The sequence below is a fragment of the Diabrotica virgifera genome, chromosome 9 (assembly GCF_917563875.1).
Source record: "Diabrotica virgifera virgifera chromosome 9, PGI_DIABVI_V3a".
NCBI classification, from domain to species: domain Eukaryota; kingdom Metazoa; phylum Arthropoda; class Insecta; order Coleoptera; family Chrysomelidae; genus Diabrotica; species Diabrotica virgifera.
Window position 1 is genome coordinate 180,926,675 of NC_065451.1, and position 22,306 is coordinate 180,948,980.

Sequence of the window (22,306 nt, forward strand, 5' to 3'; positions counted from 1 at the left end):
TTCGTTGTTATTAAAGATTTCAGAAAAATTAAAAAAATAAATGGTTCACAAAAGATGAGACTACAATATAGTATTGATGCATAACCACCATTTTACCTTTTTCTCCCTAAACTATTAAAGGCTCTACAATAAATGACATTAAAAATAAATCGTCATCTGGGACTGATGGCCTCACTCTTAAAATGTTTTCTGCTCTACCTGATTGCACTTTAAACCATCTTACTACATTGATAAACAGGTCATTCGAAACTGGAGTTTTTCCAAGCTGCCTTAAGACAGCGATAATTATTCCGATACACAAAGGAGGCGATAAAGATCTTGCTTCGAATTATCGCCCTATTGCACTCCTGCCCACGTTAAGATAATTGAAAGTCTGGTAAAAAAAAGAATCTGATCTTTTCTGTTGAAATACAAATTGCTTACGCCACATCAATTTGGATTCCTGAGTGACAAATGCACGAATGATGCTATGTTCTTCCTTTTCGATCATGTTTACTCCAGTCTAAACAACCATCACTCTACAGCAACAATTTTCTGTGATTTCTCTAAAGCATTCGATTGTGTAAACCATAACATCTTGACTGACAAATTACAGCACTATGGATTTAGGGGAAAGGCTCTTAAATGGCTTAAATCATATCTTAATAAAAGAAGTCAGTTTGTAAGGGTTGACACGAAGACGTCTTCTTGCATGCCATTAGAATGTGGGGTACCTCAGGGTTCAGTTCTAGGCCCTATATTGTTTCTGATATACATACATGATATCTCTAGTCTGAACATTAAAGGTAAAATATATGTCTCTTTGCAGATGATACTAGTATTACTTGGAGTAACACGGATATTATGGATCTTCGCAATACCATAGCTACAGACCTAGTCACCATTAAATCGTGGTGCGATTCGAATCTCCTGTTATTTAACGTTTCTAAAACCAAAGTCCTACCTTACAACAGTATGATGCAATCTTTAGTACTTAATAACAACAGTCTAGAGGTAGTTGAATCGGTGAAGTTCTTAGGGCTTATTGTGGATAAGTCTCTAAAATGGAACTTGCACATTGATGCCTTACACAAAAAATTAAGTTCTGCTTGTTTTGCGCTAAGATCAGTTGCTACGGAAATGAATTTGTCAACATCTAGGACCGTTTATTATGCCCTTTTTGAGTCTCATCTTCGGTACGCCCTTCCATTCTGGGGTACGTGTTGTGCGACTCAATTTGAGCGTATTTTTAAACTACAAAAGAGAGCTATTCGTTACTCCCTGAGACTCAATAGCAGAGTTCATTGCCAAGAATTCTTTAAAAAATTTAAAATATTAACTATTCCTTCTTTGTTTGTTTTTGAAACCGTTTGTTTAATTCGCAAACATGCATCAGAAGGTCTAGAGAGACCCACTCACAACTATCCCCTTAGAAACGTGGAGCATAATCTTTATCTGCCAACCCCACGGTTTGAGCTGGTTAAGTGCTCTATACTATACAATTCGAGAAAAATGCACAATCACCTACCATCTAACATCAAATCTATTACAGCATTTCCCGCTTTTCGCAAGGCCTTGAAAGCTTATTTGCTAGAGTGAATGACTTTTTTATAAACGATTTGAATTCAGAAAATTGACTTGCAGGATTATTACTTTCGAGTACTTTTGTACATATTTGCAGCGGCATAGAACTTTTGATTTACTTTCCCTTTCCCTTTTCCTTGTTCGCCTTCTTTTTGCTCTGACGTTGTATACATATTGTTTGCAAAATTTTAAATTTTTTAATGTGTACTTAATAACTGTAAAATTATATTAAGTAGTATAACTCACGCCATTTACTTGGTGTCTGTTTGTGTTTTTGTTTTGTCTGTAGTTTTTTATTATTTTTTGTTTTTTATTGTATTTTTTTATTTTGTATAAGCTTTGTCCACAAATTGGTAAAATTTTATGATAATAAAGCATACCTTACTTACTTAAATATTTGCACAACTGTGTTAATACTAAAGAAATATCTAAAGCAGTAAACAAATTAGCGGGATCCATAAACCGTTCACGAAAAAATCAACTATGAAAACGAGCATAAATTTTTTATATCCCTAACTTATGCCTCTCAGTATATTACGTATTGGATGTCTACAAGTTTCTTTACGCAAACATTCCTACTTAGTTTGCAAATATTTAATAGAAAATAAACTTTCACAAAAATTACCCTTATTAAAATACACGATTGTTCATTATCTACTTTTTGTTGGGACCAATCATTTTCCTTTCTGTAAATAAAGACCAGTTTCTTATTAATCTGAAACTATTTTCTTTTGGCATCTTATGCAAATTTACTATTTGAATTGGGAATAAGCCACGATATTAGTTATACATTAAATCTATTTGATGTTTCGACTTCCACTTCGGAACATTTTGATAACGATTTTAGAAGTAGAAGTCGAAACGTCAAATAAATTTAATTTCTAACTAACATTGTAATTTATTCCAATTGAAATGGTAAATTTGCTACAAGACCGCACTGTAACTAGTATTTCCTCCGTATATAAAATTTGCTAACAACATTAGCTCCAAACAAAATCTCAATTGGTACATGCCTGAGCAAAGATTCGCAAATAAATAATAGAAAATAACTTTTAATGGCACGAAAAATTGCTACTATTAAAAATACACGATACACCCACACACAGCAAAGTAAATCCCAGCTCCAGTTTAGAACAAGTATTTATTTCTTTCTAAAATAGAATATAACTACCCTACATCTTAAAAAGTCGTAAAAATTACAAGAGTCGTAAAAATTAATTAGTTCATATCAGCCCTAGATAAATGCTAGAGAAACGAAACTTATGGCATGCTTAATTATGAAAACTCAACTCATGTACCCAATTTTTAAAAACACAAATCCTCCGAATTATATTTTGCATAGACTTAACTCGATACATTTGTTAGTGTACACCACGGTGAAAACAGGTGGCTGAAAGGTAAGACCTTTGTTGGCGGCTAGAAAGATAAAATGTTGGGACGTGAATAGTCTGGTAGTACCACTAGAGCAGGGCTGGCCAAATTGTGGCTCGCGAGCCACATGTGGCTCTTTGAAGGATTCTTTGTGGCTCGCAATAAATGTACCTGATTTACTTTTAATTTTTTTGCTGCAAAATGTCTTAAATTACTGACAACAAATCTTCTTTATGTGCCGTCTTCTACCGAAGGTTGGCGACCATCAAACGATAGGTTTCTCTGTTTTGTGCCGCATGTATTATGTTCGCAGCTTCTGGTATTTGAAACCATTCTCTCAAGTTTCTCAGCCAGGATTTCTTCTTCCTGCCCAAACCTCTTCTACCTTCAATCTTGCCTTCGACGATAAGCTGTAGCAGACTGTACTTATCATTACGGAACACATGGCCCAGGTATGACGCTTTCCTCCTTTTAACAGTTGTTAACAATTCCAACTCTTTACCCATTCGTCTCAATACCTCTGTGTTGGTCACTCTGTCTGTCCAAGGAATTCTCAGTATGCGTCGATACAGCCACATTTCTAGAGCCGCTAACTTCTTTATAGTTGCTGCTGTTAACGTCCACCCTTCTACTCCGTAAAGTAGCGTAGAGAGTACATAGCATTTTGTGGCGCGCCATCGGAGGTTAACGCTTAGGTTGCGGTTGCTTAAGAGCTTTCTCATTTTTATAAATTTGGATCTTGCTATTTCAATTCGGATCCTAATCTCTACGTCTGGGTCCCACTTATCATTTACTGTATATCCCAGATATTTAAATCGGTGTACTCTTTCAATACGTTCGGCTTCAATATTCAGGTCGATATGTTGAATGTTCTTTTTACTGATCACCATAAATTTAGTTTTCTTTCTATTGATCTTCAGTCCAAATTGGTTGCCAGTTGTATTTACTCTATTTAGCATCATCTGTAAATCTTCGATGTTATCGGCTAGTATAACAGTATCATCTGCATATCGAAAATTACTTATTGGTACGCCATTAATCTTGATGCCCTCATTGTACTCTTCTAGTGCCTCTAGAAATATTTGTTCCGTGTACACGTTGAAAAGCAGTGGCGAAAGAATACAGCCCTGTCTAACCCCTCTAGAAATGGTTATGTTTTCACTCACCATATGTCCATTCTTTATGTGGGCTGTTTGATTCCAATATAGATTTTTTATAATCTGGATGTCCTTAGTGTCAAATCCTGAAAGATGTAATAGTTCTATGAGTTTGTCATGTTTGATAGTATCAAATGCTTTCTCATAGTCGATAAAACAGGCGTAAACATCTTTCTGTTGATCCAGGCATTTTTGAATCAAGACTTGTATTGCAAATAGGGGCTCTCGAGTTCCAAAACCGCATCTAAAACCGAACTGTGTTTTACTTATGCTGTGTTCTAATTTTGCTCGTATTCTGGAATGGATAATACGCAAGAATACTTTAAGGGTATGACTCATTAAACTTATAAGGCGATATTCCATATGATATGACAACAAATATAAAACAATAAGTGTAAGATCAAGACTTGGACAAGGAGAACCCTTATGATTGTTGCTATTCAATTTGGCCTTAGAATTTATGTAATAAGTAAAATATCATCTGAGCTGATAGGAGGATTTGTGAATCCAGGATAAAAACAATTGTTGGCCTTTGCTGAAGATATAGGTGCAGTCGCTCATTCTACAAGAGACGTGAGAGAGGTATTTTCACAACTCTAGAAAGAAACAGGTAGTCTGAGCATTCGAATAAATGAAGAGAAGAAATACGAAATACATGAAGAGACGAAATACATGCTAGTAACCAAAAATCCAAGACCAAGAGTTAGGCAGAACATACCTATTAATGACCACATTTTCGAAGTAGTAAAAGAGTTTAAATATCTAGGGGACATTATCATCTTTAATAACATATAAAAAAGTCTCAGCAAGAATAGCTGCGTGGAATAGAGCATTACATTCACTATCGCCATTATTAAGACCTAAGCTGTTAAAAGATAATCTAAATAACGACTGTAGAGCCAATTATTCGCCCTACATGGACTCTACATCAGCGGGAAATAAATAAGCTGCTGGTATTTGAAAGCTAAGTTCTCAGAATGATATTTGGCCCTCGAAGAGATGAATTGACAGAAGAGTGGACGAGGCGCCGCAAAGCTGAACTGTATGACTGACTGTGTATGGTATTCATACTAAAAACATCGTCAGACATTTATAAACGCTAAGATAAGATGGGCAGGTGATGTGGTAGATCAAGGGAAGACAGAGTGTGAAAGACAGTGTTTTTGAGAGACGATAGAGGATCAGTAGGCCGTCCCGGAAAAAAATGAAAGGATGATGAAGAATCGAACTATCCTTACCCTGAATTAGTAAAGGCTGCATTTAGAATTATTTGCAGTGGCGCACCCAGGGGGGGTTTTGGGGGTTAAAACCCCTCCCAGGGCATATAATAAAGATATATAAAGAATAGTAGTAAAGCACTAAAATCGCCTAAACCTCTAACTTTTTTAAAGTAAGACGGATTATGAAACGTTTTGCATTCGATTCTGGAGAGCTTCATGGAAATTCTTGAATACTTGGCATGAATAATTACAAATGAGAATTGCATTCTTGTAGGCGGAAAATCCATTTTCCAAAGTGCATCTCAAAGTGTTCACACAATAAAAATTCACAACTTGGAAAATAATTATGAGAATGAGTTTAATTTTCATATTCGGAGGATTTTGAGGTCGCTAAACAGGAATATAGGGTCGGCTAGCTGTAAGAGGTACCTGGTGCCAGGAATCTACGTCATCTCTAGGAGTTTTATAGAAATTCGTTATTGAAAATAATTTATTTTCTCGGGGCTTTAAGATCGCTGAACAAGAATATTGCAACGAAGATGCTGTACGAGATACCTGGTGCCCTGTATATCTACGTCGTCTCTGGTAATTGTATGAAAATTCGTAATACAATTTGTTGCGACTTATTATTCCGGGGTTTTTAAGGTAACAGTTTTAATCATAAACTCGAGGTTCTGACATCTCTATATCTAAAAAAATTATTATTAATAGTGAAAAAAAAATTAGAATTATTTTTTTTTCATAATTTTCGCTCTGAACTAAAATAACTTACTGTTATTGTTACTCACCGTTGAATTTTATAACGAATTTCTATAAAACTTCAGAAGACGAAGTAGAGTCTAGGCACCAGGTAACTCATACTAATAATACAGCATTTCCATGCAATATTTATTACAAAACTCCACGAGATAATATAGATACCGGGCACCAGGTACCTCGTACAGCATCGTCGAAGCAATATTCGGGTTCAGCGACCTCAAAAAGCTCGGAATAAGTTTCAATGATTTTCACAATGAATTTCCATAAAACTCCAGGAAACGACGTGCCTACTGGGATACCGGGCACCAGGTGCTTCTTACAGCTTCGCCGAACCCATATTCCTGTTTAGCGACCTCAAAACCCCCGAGTTAAAAATATAACTCTTTTCCATGATTATTTTTTGAGTTGTATTTTTTATTTTATTGTAATTTTTATTTTTTTGACACTTTAAAAAGCACTTTGGAAAATACATTTTATCTACTCTATGCCATATTATGTGTAAGTTTTTAGTTTGTGAAAACTGTCATTATAGATAGCAGTGCGTGAAGTAACAATGTATTTTAAATGGGATTTACTTTTTCGCACTGTTTTTGGCACAATTTCATAAAATCAAATATCCTTAACTTTCCCGTCGTCATGGTGATGACACAATGAGCAATAAATTACAACAAAAGTTTTGACAGTTTTGTGGTTTGAAAGAAGTTAGAATTTTTAAATGTCAAAGTTCTAAAAATTGTAGAATAGAAATGAATTCCAGTGACGGAGAGTTACAATTTTTTTATTTGTTTATCGTAGATAAAATATTGTATGAAACTGCGTGAAGTAGTTTTTGCGAACTTACGCGATGTATATCTAAACATCGCGTGCGTTAAAAACATACTTCACGAACTGTTTCATAAATAACTATTCTGTTTACAACAATGCAATTTTTATTTGTACCTCATGCTGAGCATTCAAGAATTTTCCTAATGCTCTCTCGAATCCAACGCAAAAGGTTTCATAACGTAATGCTTTATATCCTCGCCTACAGGAAAATGTAACTTGTTATTCACAAACAATACAAAAAAAATTCGGTGTCCAAGCCAACCCCTCCCAGAGGAAAATTCTCGGTGCGCCGCTGATTATTTGCATATTTGAAACAACGATGTGAACCATTTTATGTCACTTTAAAATTCGTGAACTCCAAACGGTAAGAGAAAAATTTAATACCTTTTTACAGTTTGAGATAATTGTTTAATAGCGGCTCGCGAAAAAATTCAAATTTTAAAAAAGGCTCTCACTATCAACGAGCTTGGCCACCCCTGCACAAGAGGTACCAGAAAGTTGCACCACTAGTGGTACCACAAATCAGACCGTGAATGGCCCGCTATAAAATGCTTGATTGTTCTTTCTCTTTCATACCTTTTTGGGTCTGGTCCCGTTGAGTCTTTTTAGATGATCTACATCCATGTTACACCTTTTTCTGGGACGACCTCTTCTTTGGCGTCCTCCAATTGTACTTGATAATAGCATTTTCGGTAGTCTACCCTCTGGCATTATCTGTATGTATCATAGCCATCTTAATGGTTGGGTTCTTATTACTCTCAGATCTTCATTTGTCCTCCTGATCTCTTCTAGTCCTCCTCGCTGTTTTCTATTTTTCCTTCAAATATTTTTCTTAGTAGTTTTCGTTACCATATCTGCACCATTTCACCTTGTTTTTTATTTAATGTACCGGTTGTCACAATAAGAATGGCTCTCGGCCATATCTCGCGAACCGATTATAATACAGCTTTGAGAAAAAATATTTATGTAGGATTGTAAATATTTTATCTTAATTTTTAAAATACCCTGTATATAATATTTCTTTAATTATTAGTATTTACAAACACGAAACGAGCGGTTCTCGGCGAGGCTCTAATGCACAGATGGGTGGGCGTATCTAATCGAGGGGTAGTTTAGTGAGCAGATTTTGTTTATTTTTAAGACATAAAAATAACAAAGTAGAGCCCTTTGACCCAATTTTTATTACTAATAGGCTAGTTCCCACGAAAGCGAATTAAACCATGAAAATGGGAAGATTAGCATTAAGTAAAAGAATTTTGGTTGTGTTTGAATATACATTCAGTCGATTATAACATCACAGCGACCACAGACGCATTTCTTAGGGATAATACTTAGACGGGTATTATATTGATTAGACGCAAATTATCTATAAATACATTTCCCTTTTGTAAGAATAAGAACACGTAAGATTTTTGGTCGCAATTACACAAGTACTTTTACATTTCGTTAATTTAAAAGTATCAATAATTTAGTAATCTATTTTATTAATTAAAACTGTTAAACATCAAATGGACTTTTATTACGATCGTCTTTTACCTACATTTATAACAAAAGTTGCCTCGGGAAGAGTCTGGAAATTATTTTCATAGTTGTAGGTCCACCGCTAGAGGGCGTAATTGAATATCAAAAATTTAAAAATCAAAATTTTACAAAATTTACCTAATGAAAGGGCACTGGAAATCCAAACATCGTATTCTTCATAAAATTCTGCTCATATTTGATTTCACAAGTTTAAGTCTACCTTTGAAAATAAGAGGTGGGGGTGAGTGGGAACCTTCTTATGAAAAAAATAGAAAAAAAGTCCGGTTCTGCTAAATCGAATTTTGCATAGTTGGTCTTGTTGAAAACAGCTCTTTTTCGTCAATGTAAGTGTCTTATTTTCGAAATAGCCTAATAAGTATATGCAAGCTAGGAGGCGTTATTTAATTATTTTCAGAAATCTAGTTTTCTTTGGAAAATATTAAATACAAGTATGCATTTTTAATCCCGTATTACAAAATTTGACCAAATTAGCAACATAATACCAAAAACCGCATCTCGATACCTTTGTTCTAAGGAAAAGTAGTGCGCTATGGAAAAAATAAATAGACATTTTCCAGATGTAAACGTATATAATTAATTAAAACAACAATAAGACAAACAACACTATAAAATATAACAAAAAAATAAAAGCCACTACTTACTTAGTCTTAGTGACTGCCTAAATGTTCAAATTGTTGCCTATCATTTTCGATGCAAGCATTTACTCTTTCAAGAGTAGATTGAATAACAACAGATTTAACTGTTTGACTTTTATTTATGGGGACGGATTAAAGATCTTGTTTTCGCCGCTAGGTCCACTACTCGAGAAAACATGATCTAGAATCTAAAAAATACGAAACGCTACTCGCATTGGGAAAGCAGAAGTTGAGACTGCTGTTCAATCTACTCTTGAAAGAGTAAATAATGCTTGCATCGAAAATGATGGGCAACAATTTGAACATTTAGGTCGTCACTAAGTAAGTATTTGCTTTTATTTCTTTGTTATATTTTATAGTGTTGTTTCAGTTGTTTGTCTTATTGTTGTTTTAATTAATTATATACGTTTACATGTGGAAAATGTTTTTTTGTTTTTTCCATAGCACACTACTTTTCCTTAACTTCGTTTACCGGTGACATTAACAGTTTTAAAATTTACACCTTTCTTAAGATATCTCGAGATACAAAAAAGGTATCGACATGCGGTTTTCGGTATTATGTTGCTAATTTGGTCTAATTTTGTAATACAGGGTTAAAAATGCATACTTGTATTTAATATTCTCCAAAGAAAACTGGATTTCCGAAAATAATTAAATAACGCCTACTAGCTGGCATATTACTTATTAGGCTATTTCGAAAATAAGACTCTTAGATTGACGAAAAAGAGCTGTTTTCAACAAGACTAAGTATGCAAAATTCGATTTAGCATAACCGGACTTACAGCCATTTTTTCATAAGAAGGTTCCCACTCACTCCTACCTCTTTTTTGCAAAGGTATACCTAAACTTGTCAAATCAAATATGCACAGAATTTTATGAAGAATACGATGATTGGATTTCCAGTGCCCTTTCATTAGGTAAATTTTGTAAAATTTTGATTTTTTAATTTTTGATATTCAATTACGTCCTTTAGCGGTGAATCTATATTTATGAAAATAATTTCCAGGCTTTTCCCGAGGCAACTTTTGTTATAAATATTTTTTTCTCAAAGTTGTACTATAAACGGTTCCTGAAATATGGCCGAGAGCCATTCTTATTGGAACACCCGGTACTTACATAAGAGAGGCCCTGGACGTAGACATATATCCTGGCTGGTTAATCTTAGGAAATGGACTGGTCTAAAGTCAACTGATCTATTTCGAGCTGTTGTGAATAGAATAAGATGGGTCAATGTGGTTGCCAACATCTCTAGACGATAGGCCCTTCTATCTTTAGAAGTACTTCTTCTTCTTTAGGAACCGTCTTCTCTAAGGAGGTTGGTAATCATCACAGCTATTTTCACTTTTGAGATTGTAGCTCTGAACAAGTCGACGGAATTGCAATTATACCACTTTCTCAGGTTGTTGAGCCAGGAGATGCGTCTTCTTCCAATACTTCGTTTTCCCTGTATTTTTCCCTGCATTATAGTTTGTAGCAACACATATTTATCATAACGTGGCCGAGATATTGTAACTTTCTTATCTTATGAGGCATTCATAGTTTCGGTCAAATAGTTTAAAAGTTATTTAATTTGTTTATCCCAAATTAATTTTTTTGCAACACTAAAGTCAGAAAATGATGAAGTTACAGTAATACTTTGGATAGTTTATGAAAGAAGAAGACTTATGCTATTGTTTTCACCCAATTTTGAAAAAATGTGAAAACTTTGTATTATCCACGTCCGTCTGTCCGTCCGTCTGTCTGTAATCACAACTCCTCCGTCAATATACCAGCCAGAATGACAAATGAGGTGTCAACTGAAAGCTGATAATCCAAGGATGGTACTAAAGGTGAGATATTTGACCTTGGCGGTCTGTCCGTCGGTCTGTCCGACCGCGAATATAACTCCTCCATCATTATACCAGGTAGAACGACAAATGAGGTGTCAAATGAAAGCTTATAATCCAAGGATGGTACTAAAGGTGAGATATTTGACCTAGGCTGACTTTCCGTCGGTCCGTACGACCGCGAATATAACTCCTCCGTCATTATACCAGGTAGAATGACAAATGAGGTGTCAAATGAAAGCTTATAATCCAAGGATGGTACTAAAGGTGACATATTTGACTTAGGCGGTCTGTGCGTCGGTCCCTCCGACCGCGAATATAACTCCTCCATTATTATACCAGCTTGAATGATAAATGAGGTGTCAAATAAAAGCTTATAATCCAAGGATGGTACTAAAGGTGAGATATTTGACCTAGGCTGTCTTTCCGTCGGTCCGTACGACCGCGAATATAACTCCTTCATCATTATACCAGGTATAAGGACAAATGAGGTGTCAAATGAAAGCTTATAATCCAAGGATGGTACTAAAGGTGAGATATTTGACATAGGCTGTCTTTCCCTCGGTCCGTACGACCGCGAACATAACTCCTCCATCATTATACCAGCTTGAATGATAAATGAGGTGTTAAATGAAAGCTTATGATCCAACGATGGTACTAAAGGTGAGATATTTGACCTAGGCTGTCTTTACGTCGGTCCGTACGACCGCGAATATAATTTCTCCGTCATTATACCAGGTAGAATGACAAGTGAGGTGTCAAATGAAAGCTGATAATCCAAGGATGGTACTAAAGGTGAGATATTTGACCTAGGCGGTCTGTCCGTCAGTCCGTCCGACCGCGAATATAACTCCTCCGTCATTATACCAGGTAGAATAACAAATGAGGTGTCAAATGAAAGCTGATAATCCAAGGATGGTACTTAAGATGAGATATTTGACCTTGGCGGTGTGTCCGTCGGTCTGTCCGACCGCGAATTTAACTCCTCCATTATTATACCAGGTAGAATGACAAATGAGGTGTCAAATGAAAGCTTATAATCCAAGGATGGTACTAAAGGTGAGATATTTGACCTAGGCTGTCTTTCCCTCGGTCCGTACGACCGCGAATATAACTCCTCCATCATTATACCAGCTTGAATGATAGATGAGGTGTCAAATGAAAGCTTATGATCCAAGGATGGTACTAAAGGTGAGATATTTGACCTAGGCTGTCTTTCCGTCGGTCCGTACGACCGCGAATATAACTTCTCCGTCATTATACCAGGTAGAATGACAAGTGAGGTGTCAAATGAAAGCTGATAATCCAAGGATGGTACTAAAGGTGAGATATTTGACCTAGGCGGTCTGTTCGTCGGTCCGTCAGACCGCGAATATAACTCCTCCATCATTATACCAGCTAGAATGATAAATGAGGTATCAAATGAAAGCTTATAATCCAAGGATGGTACTAAAGGTGAGATATTTGACTTAGGCAATCTTTCTGTCGGTCCGTACGACCGCCAATATAACTTCTCCCCCATTATACCGGGTAGAATTACAAATGAGGTGACAAATGTCAAAGTATAGTAAAAATTACTCAAAATTAGTAAATTCGTATATAAATCCACGCAAAGTTACACGTAAAATTCAAATATCGTCTTCCAGTTCTACTTTCGATTACTTTGGGTGAAAACCTAGGACTTGCGAAGTCCAATTACTTGTTAATTTAATTAAAAAAAAATACAAAAAATAATTCTAAATATTGCAAAATTATTTTGCAACAACATGTGAATTAAAAAAAGGGGGAGGGCTAACTGCGTCCCTAATTGTCCTAGGACAATTGTTTTTTTTTACTAAATGTGTATCTATGTATAAAAATTCAGTCTTTCTAAATATGAAAAAATAATTTTTCTACGGGTAACGGTTAAAAAGTTATTCTAATTGTTTATAAGTAAGCAAAAAATCGACATGTTTTTGTAAAAATAATTTTACACTGTTTAAAATTACTTTTTGTCATTTCTTTTTTAATTAAGTTAATAGTATAAATGTTCTTCTTTCATAAACTGTCCGAAGTATTACTGTAACCTCATAATGCTCTCACTTATAGTGTTGCAAAAAAAATTAATTTGGGATAAACAAATTAAATAACTTTTAAGCTATTTGAACAATTGCTTTGAAATTTAAAATATCATTTAAGCACACGAGCTCTCAGCATTCCGTGTAATAAGAAGGTTCTAACTTAATTTTTACATAAGTTATGAACATTTATAAAATTTCAAAATTTATGACTTATTTTGCAATTTTCTAAGCAACAAATAAGGATAGACATATTCAGCGAACATGATATTGAAGTTTTTTATATGATTTATGAGTTTCTTATTCTCAAATTTATTTAGAATGCTTCACTTTTTAGTAATATACGAAAAAAGCGAAAATTTACCGTTTTTGATCTTCATTTGTTTATATCTATGTATATCATCAAAATCGGCTGCAGGAAACATATAGGTTATTTATTAATATAGATGTCCATACAACTCAGAAAATTTGGTTTCCGCCTGGAGGGGGATATGTGACGAGAAAAATCTTATTTCTCTGGACTATATATGGAATGGACAAATAAGCAATTCGTACGGGGACAATACATAACAATGACAACAGCAAAGGGAACACAATATAAATTCGACTAAGTGGAAAAATTTGAGTACAGTTGAGGAACTGTCTTCACAAGAGAACCACCTAACTGTGAATAAGAAATACAGAACAGAATTTTGTCGAACAATTATATGCTCTCAATGTGTTGTTAACCTTTCAGTGCTAACGTGAAATATTTTGACATAAGTGCTAACGTCCGTCTCTGGGACCGTATGTTTATACATGCCCTAGTACTGTAAATTTTACAAATTTTCAAAATTTATTTACTTCAAGGGTCTAATTAAATACTTTTTTATTTAAAATAAATGCAGTTTTATTTAAAAATTATATTTATAAACAATTATTTTGACAAAAATAATTCCTTAACAAAAACAAGCAACTATTCTAAAAAGGGAGAAAAAAACTCTAAAATCTTAATAGAAACAAAAAATTTGCTGAGTTATTTTTAAACTAAAGATGAAATTATCCACTTATAATAACCACACTTAAGCAATTCTAATAATACGAAGTAATTTTAAACTTAAAAAAAGTCAATCTTTTTCTGAACATTCCACACATATACCCTTTATGTGTTCTAAGGACATAAATTTATTACACTAGTAACAACTGTACTTTGTTTTTCGACCTTTCGTAGTTCATTTCTATTTCTAAAAAGTAAAAAATAATATTTTATTCACTAAAAATACAACGCAAAAAGTTACAATTCTTACCTTTAGTACAGCCGCAAAAGCTAACATCCGTCTCTGAGACCGAAATCTTGTGTAACGAACGAACTATGTATCTACGTTCAACAATATTAAATACTAACAACGGTTAGGTAAAATATGAAGCTATTGAATGACCTAGCCCGAATATCGGAATAGATCGTTAATTATAGGTATGAATAGGTTAACTCCGTCTATGAGACCATGCGTTAGCACTGAAAGGTTAAGAAGCAAAAATATATCTCTAATAGCAAAACTAAGAACCTACAAGACCGTAATAAGGCCGATAGTGACGTATTCTTCTGAAACATGAGTCACAACAAAAAACACCAGGGGTTATTATTGTTTTAGAGCGAAAAATACTGCGCAAAATATTTGGTGGGAAAAACGAGGAAGAAGAACAAATCGACACCCCCATCGAACAAGGTTGTAACTCATTTTTAGCGATTTTACAGGAGAGGCAAAAAACGAAAACATGGATTTTTAAAAATTTGTAGCGAAATGATTAGACTCTTTTGAGTTTGATTGAGATACAACCTTGAGATTAAACATGAGTATCCGTAGAAAAAGGTTGTAACTCGCCTAACAACCTTTTTACACTCTCCGTGTTAATTATTTTTCCCGTTTAACTATTAAAAGGTTATATGTTCTGAGTTATTTGCAATAACGCTAGGAGAAAATTAGTTTTTATGGTATATTTAAACAAAATATCAACTCACAATTTACAAAATTTTAATTGGAAATTATAAATTTTACAATAACATTAATATTCTATCACTATGAAAAAACATGATATAAAATATCTCAAATTTTCGCATTCTTATTGCGTATCTGTACATATTTAATTTTAAACCATTTTACTTTATTACTTTACTCTTTTACTATTAATATCACCTTCAAAATTAACATGTGTGTCCTTAAATAGGTTAAAATTTAGAATTTGCTTCTGATTTATTTCAGTTACCGATTTAGGCTTGCCTGATGCTTTGGCATATCGTATCATGGTTATACATTGGTGTGGAGCATATGCGACTTAATGTTTTTCCGTTTTTCTATAAAGACATACATTGAATCACCCTCGTTTTGTGAATGTGCTATTTCAAAAAATACATGTGTAATGTTAATATTAAACTTTTTCACTACATAGGTAGAACTACGTAGCAAACACTATTCTATACTTATTTTGTCCACCGCAACTATCAAAAAGGAAAAAAAGTTAAATCCTTTTTTAATTTTATTTCGATAAATTAACTTATGAGCTGCACGATATGTTTGAGTACTTTATAAATTAAACATACGTGCAACACAGTTGCAACTCATTTAAAAACCTTGTTAATCGGCAACTATAAAGAAAGTAAATATTTAACATAGGGAGTATCCAGTGTTACTGCCTTTTTCACGCTAAAATAGCACACGTAAGTTAAAATACAACTTTTTTCAATGGAGTATTAGCCAAACTATTGAGAATTAAACTATGTCGTTTATATTGATGTGTGCGCAATTTTTTGCTGAATTCACCTGTGTTGAAATCTGAAAAAAGATGTAACTTGAGTTACAACCTTGTTCGATGGGGGTGTCGAAATATCGAGCTAAGTGAGCTCTATCAAGAACCTAACATATTATTAGCGGAAATTAAGACGCAAAGACTTAGATGGTTGGATCATGTGAAGAGAAGGATTTCATCTAGAATTTTCAGAATGGTAGTATCTAGTGAATTGACAGGCAAAAGGTGAAGAGGAAGACCGAGGTCAAGATGGAGCAACGGAGTTAAAGAAGATGTGACAAGACTTAACGATATGAGAAGAACTGGGAAAGAAAATCAGCTGACAAAAGTGAGTGGAAGAGAATAGTACATCAAGCCATGGGCCTACTAGGCTCATAGTGCTTATATACTATTATTGTTGTCCAGATTTAGTCATAGAGCTCTCACTTCCTCTAAAGGGAAAATTCTCTCGAATACCTACGGTATCAGAAGGATTGAGCTCTGGTGGTACTCTTTCCGTGTTATCGAGTCCTAGGTGACTAGGTATGCTGGAGTGACTCCTTGAAGATTTCTTACACATCTGGTAGTCTCAGTTCCAGATATTCATTCATGCCCAGCTTTTTTATGTTTTCCAGGAGGTTCTTTAGAATGACTCCAGTAGTAGAGACTACAATAGGTATTGTCTGGGTACTTTGCATTTTCCATTGTCTTCGTATTTGAATTTCCAGATTTTTTTGTATATACCTTTGTGATACCTTTGTACTTGGTAATCTTTTCGGTGTATTTCGAACGCAGATTATTATTGTTAGGTATCGCCACATCAACGAGTGTTGTTTGTTTCGTTATGGACCAAGAGCTAACAACGTCGGAAAAAAAATTATTTTAAGACAACTGGTTCCTTAATATATTATTCCCTATGGTTCCTCGAACACCGTACCGGCCATCTGGCTGCTGATACAGGTTACGTTCATTACTGCGCAGCACATTACTGCGCAGTACATAAGACCAAAAATTATTTTTCCACCTACCTCTACCGAAAGTATACTTTTCCGGACCTGATTTTAGGGAGCAAATTTGTACTTTTCCTCCCTAGGGAGGAAAAATTTTTTCCTCAGGGAGGAAAAGTAAAAGTGACGTCATGGTATTTCATTCATGAAATACAACTTATGGACGCCCTGTACAATATCTATTTTCTATTACGTAAGTATCTATACATTTTAACGTTTATTTATGAAACACCCTGTATTTTGTAGAATGGTAAAAAACAGTAAATTATTATTTTGATTTAACAATGTTTACATTAATAATTTGACTTATATTTGACAGCTGACAGTTATATTGTACCTACTTGTTTGTTTTAGTTCTAATAAAATTTGTTGGTTAGTTACGTAAATAAATTAAGTAGAAATGAAAAAATGACTTGTTATTTGAGGAAGGTGGAAAAACCATATGTATAACATGGGAGTAAAGTGCCTTTTCCTCCCTTGAATGATTACTGCCCTCCGCTACGCGTCGGGCAGTAAACTTCATTCTCGGGAGGAAAAGTAGCACTTTCCTCCCTTGTTATACAAATAGCTATTGTCATTACTTTTTAAACATTATTAGAAATATGAACTATAATTGCCAGACATTTTTGTGGTTTAAAAAGTAATGACAAAAAAATGTTTCGTCCTAAAATAATTTAAATTCAATATACAGGGTGATTGATGAGTGTGATAAAGCTCAGTAGATCCGCTATAGTAATAGATAGCAATAGAAGTTAATAATAAAAATTGTAACCAACTTTCAGCTTTACATTACGAAATTAGTTAGAATGTTACAGGGTGTTCGATAACATAGTGGCAAACCAAACTTATGTTTTTTTTTTTAAATGTAACACCCTATAGTTTATTTTATATTCGAAATTCTCTTAACTTTCCCATCACAAAAACATAAAGGTTTGTTATGTTATATAGAGCTATACAAAGTTATAACCAATTTTTTATGAAAAAACGTAACAAGTTCAGCTCCCTGTATAAATAAAAATAAGCACAACAGCAATGGTTTATTGGTGCTATATTTTTTTGTTGATTGTCAAAATTTATAAGAATGGTTGATATTGCTAATTTTCCTTATATCGAATACAGGGTTAGTAAAACCCAAGTACATTATTTTCACAGAAATTTTAAATGAAACACCCTGTATTTTATATCACCATCGAAAAGTATCATTACCGTACTTTAAATTTTGTATAATGATCCCTATGCCTAAATTTCTTAGTTTTCGAGATATTTTCATTTTTCAGAGCAAGTTATTAATGAAGGTGTTCTATTTAAAATTACTGTGATTATTTCATTCATAGGAGATTCTGACCAATAGAAAGCTACAGAAATGCAAATTAAGGTGATAATTTTTGAAAATATCATGTCGTTAAGTATATTACGTCAGATCCCCTTCGTTGCTACGAAAAAATACATTCAGTGACATTAATGACAATTAATGCTTTAAAAGTTATAAAAGTGATGACTTTCAACCGTAAAATATTTTATATCAACTGTGTGTTTAACAGTACTAATTTGTACTTACATAAATAAATTACAATAAAATTTTGGTTCTGAACAGTTTTATTCATGAAATAATCGCAACAAATTGCACTCGAGCTCTAAAATTAATATAGAATTTTAGAGCTCTTGTGCAATTACTACTGAAAATAATGTAGTTGCGTTTTGACTCATCCTGTATTCGATATAAAGAAAATTAGCAATATCAACCATTTTTATAAATTTTGGCAATCAACAAAAAAATATGACACCAATAAACCATTGGTGTTGTGCTTATTTTTATTTATACAGGGAGCTGAATTTATTACGATTTTCGTAGAACATTGGTTATAACTTATAACTTTGTAAATACCCTGTATAACATAACAAAGCTTTATATTTTTGTGATGGAGAAATTAACAGGATTTCGAATATAAAATAAAATATAGGGTGTTCCATTTAAAAAAAAACATAAGTTTGGTCTGCCACTATGATGTCGAACACTCTGTAACATTCTAACTAATTTTGTAATGTGAAGCTCAAAGTTGGCTACAAGTTATGTTATTAACTTTTATTGCTATCTATTACTATAGCGGATCTACTAAGCTTTATCACACTAATCAATCACCTTGAATTTGTATTTACCTGTACAGGTGTGCTGCGCAGTAATGAACCCAACCTATATCATCAGCCAGATGGCCGGTACGGTGTTTGAGGAAGCATAGGGAATAATATATGAAAGAATCAGCTGTCTTAAAATAGTTTCTCGAAAACGTTGCTAGCTCTTAGACCATTAATTTATTAACTAATACGAGATCTGGTCTATTATGTGCCACTATTAGTTTGGTCTTTGAGCACAGTGCAGTCCCAGTATAGCTTGTAGTTGTCATTCTCAAGTATAATCTTCCGGAACGTATTGATAGTATGAAAGATCGTTTGTTTGGGGAATGATCTTTTCTACTAAGTCATGTTGTTCCTTATAGTCAGTTGCAGCAAATGCTTGGTAGCCCCCGGTAAGATGTTGAATGGTTTCTTGGGCTTGACATCCATATCGGCATTTGTCGTTTTGGACCTGAGGGTCTTTGACAATATATTTCAGGTAATGAACCTTCTGTTTCAGGGAAAAATAATTAATAACACACTGGCAGTTAGAGTCTAGTATTACTTTTCTAAAACAAATCAATAGATATACTTACTTCGACCAGTACCATTTCGTAACAGCTCCAGAGATAACCATGTACTGTACTCCAAAGATAGACATTATAATCCAGACAGCAATGAAAATGTTAAAAATCATTGCGCATTGCATCGCGGTATTTTGTTTGTAGTACAAAAAGTCTGGTTTCAGTTCGGTTAAAACACCTGATGAGTACATGAAGTATGTAGTGAAAGCTAAAAGTCCCAGAGTAAGGAACGCCATGAGGAATGTCTAAAAAAACAAATAAACTAGTCATATTTTGGCCGGAGTACAAAAGTTCTCAACTAATGGAGAATCTCTGTCTCAAGCTAATTTTATATACCTACTAACTGTTAATATTTTTAAGTTTTTTATCAGTAAAGATATATTATTAGGTAGGTTCTGAGACTGGGAAGACCGAAAAAAATGGAAGTCCTTGCTGACGGTAGCGAAACAGCACTAGCTGTAGATGAACTAGAGTCCGCATATCAGTCATACCTAGTGTGACCAACTAGTCCGAAAAATTCGGGAAATGGCCCGAATTACGAAGTCGTGTCCCGGCGTCCCGGACAAGGCTTCCGGGCCATCCGAATTTTCAACTTTTTCGTAAAATTCGATTTTGAAGTTTTAAATACGTTAATCTTCTAAGAATTCACATCAAATTGAATTGGTGGGAAGAAAAAAAAGTCGTTAATTTCTAGATTCTAGTGTGTAATACTAAAACCACCTCCAAAACACATGCATTTTAAACTTTAGTATTATAGTTTTACGAAAACTCAAACTGTGGACTTTTTTCCTTTCTGTTTTCTGTATATTAATTATCGTCCTCTGAAAAGGCAATTCAAAACAGACGATTTTTAAACGTTTTCTTCTCATTTTGAAGTAAATTCAATCTTTCGACAAATATGTCTGTAATGATATACAGGGTGTAACAAAAATACAGGTCATAAATTTAATCACATATTTTGGGAACCAAAATAGTTCGATTGAACCTAACTTACCTTAGTACAAATGTGCACATAAAAAAAGTTACAGCGCTTTGAAGTTACAAAATAAAAATCGAATTTTTCCAATATATCGAAAACTATTAGAGATCTTTTATTGAAAATAGACGTGTGGCATTCTTATGGTAGTAGTATCTTAAGAAAAAATTATAGCCAAATTTGGACACCCCATAAAAATGTATGGGGGTTTTGTTCCTTTAAACCCCCCCCCCCCCCCAAACTTTTGTGTACGTTCCAATTTAATTATTATTGTAGTACCATTAGCTAAACACAATATTTTAAAAACTTTTTTGCCTCTTAGTACTTTTTACAAAAGTTAGTTTTTATCGAGATATTTTGAATATTTGTCAAATCCACCACATATTTGTATATGGCTAAATACGATTATGGAGACTTGGTAATAATATGAAAATTTATTTATGATTTACATTTTTAGGTATATTTTGAACCATATTAAAAAATAAGTAATATCTCGATAAAAAGTGCCTTCTTGAAAAAATACAAAGAGGCAAAAAAGTTTTAAAAACACTGTGTTTAACTAATGGTACCGCAGTAAAAGTTTAATTGGAACATACACAAACATTTGGGGGGTTTAAAGGAACAAAACCCCCATAAACTTTTTATGTAAACATATTAAAAAAGAAGCCGCAACTCGATAAAAACTGCCTTATCGAAAAAATACTAAGAGGCAAAACAGTTTTAGAAATATTGAATCTAACTAATGGTACCACAATAATAATTTAATTGGAACGTACACAAAAGTTTGGGGGGTTTAAGGGAACAAAACCCCCATAAAATTTTTATGGGGTGCACAAATTTGACTATAATTCTTTTTTAAGATGTTCCTGCCATAAGAATGCCACATGTCCATTTTCAATAAAAAATCTCTAATAGTTTTCGATATATTCGAAAAAATCGATTTTTATTTTGTAACTTCAAAGGGCTGTAACTTTTTTATGTGCATATTTGTACTAAGATAAATTAGGTTCATTCGAACTATGATGCTTATTATTATTATTAATCAATCAAATGATGATATTAAAATTCCACATTAAAAAAATGGCCCGAATTTCATTGAAAAGTCCCGGATTTCAAGTATTTTTTCAGCCTTGTCCCAGATTCGACGGAATTGGAGTTGGTCACACTAGTCATACCCAAAAAATGACATAAAAATAATCTATGGAGACCTTACGCCAAAGTTGGAAAAGAACAGCAATTCCAACCCACAATAGGTAGGCACAGTCTCCATGAGCAATCAAATGACAATGGCAATAGGTTAGTAAACCTAGCAAGATCACTTAACATGGTGATTGCTAGCACATACTTCGCTCGCAAAGATATACACAAAGGTACCTGGAAATCCCCAGATGGACTGACAGTAAATATGATAGATCATGTTATTGTAGACTCGAGACACCAATCGAATATAATAAACGTCCGCACCAGAAGAGGGGCAAATGCGGATTCTAATCACTACCTGGTCGAAAGTAGAGTAAGGACTAGCATTTCAAACATCAAAAAGGAGAGAGGCTCTAAACATGAACGATACAAGGTAGAAGGACTCAAAGAAACAAACAAAAATAAAGAGTATACAGAAAAGATAAGCATCAAACTAGAAAACAGACTAAACATGAAAACCCAAATAAAGAGTGGGAAGAGTGCAGAGAAATCATAAAAGAGACAGCTAAAGAAGTATTAGGCACAGAAGGTAAAGAAAGAAGAACAAGAACGAATGACTGGTTTGACGAAGAATGTCAGATTATAACAGACAGAAAAAACGGAGCATATTTACTGATACAACAGGGGCACAGTTTTATCAGAAACTGAACAAAAGCAGAAAAGACTTCAAAGTGAGAACAACGATGTGTAGAGATATAAGAAAGGTAAT

General features: G+C 33.9%; 1 protein-coding gene across 2 annotated transcripts in view; it reads right to left on the bottom strand.

Annotated features, from left to right (window-relative positions):
* LOC126891866 (choline transporter-like protein 2) overlaps positions 1-22,306 on the bottom strand; it is a 132,955-nt gene that overhangs the window by 22,601 nt on the left and 88,048 nt on the right. For both annotated transcript variants that reach the window (XM_050661192.1, XM_050661193.1), the window contains exon 9: positions 19,434-19,666. In XM_050661192.1, coding sequence (XP_050517149.1) covers positions 19,434-19,666 — 233 coding nt within the window. The remainder of the gene's footprint in view (positions 1-19,433; positions 19,667-22,306) is intronic.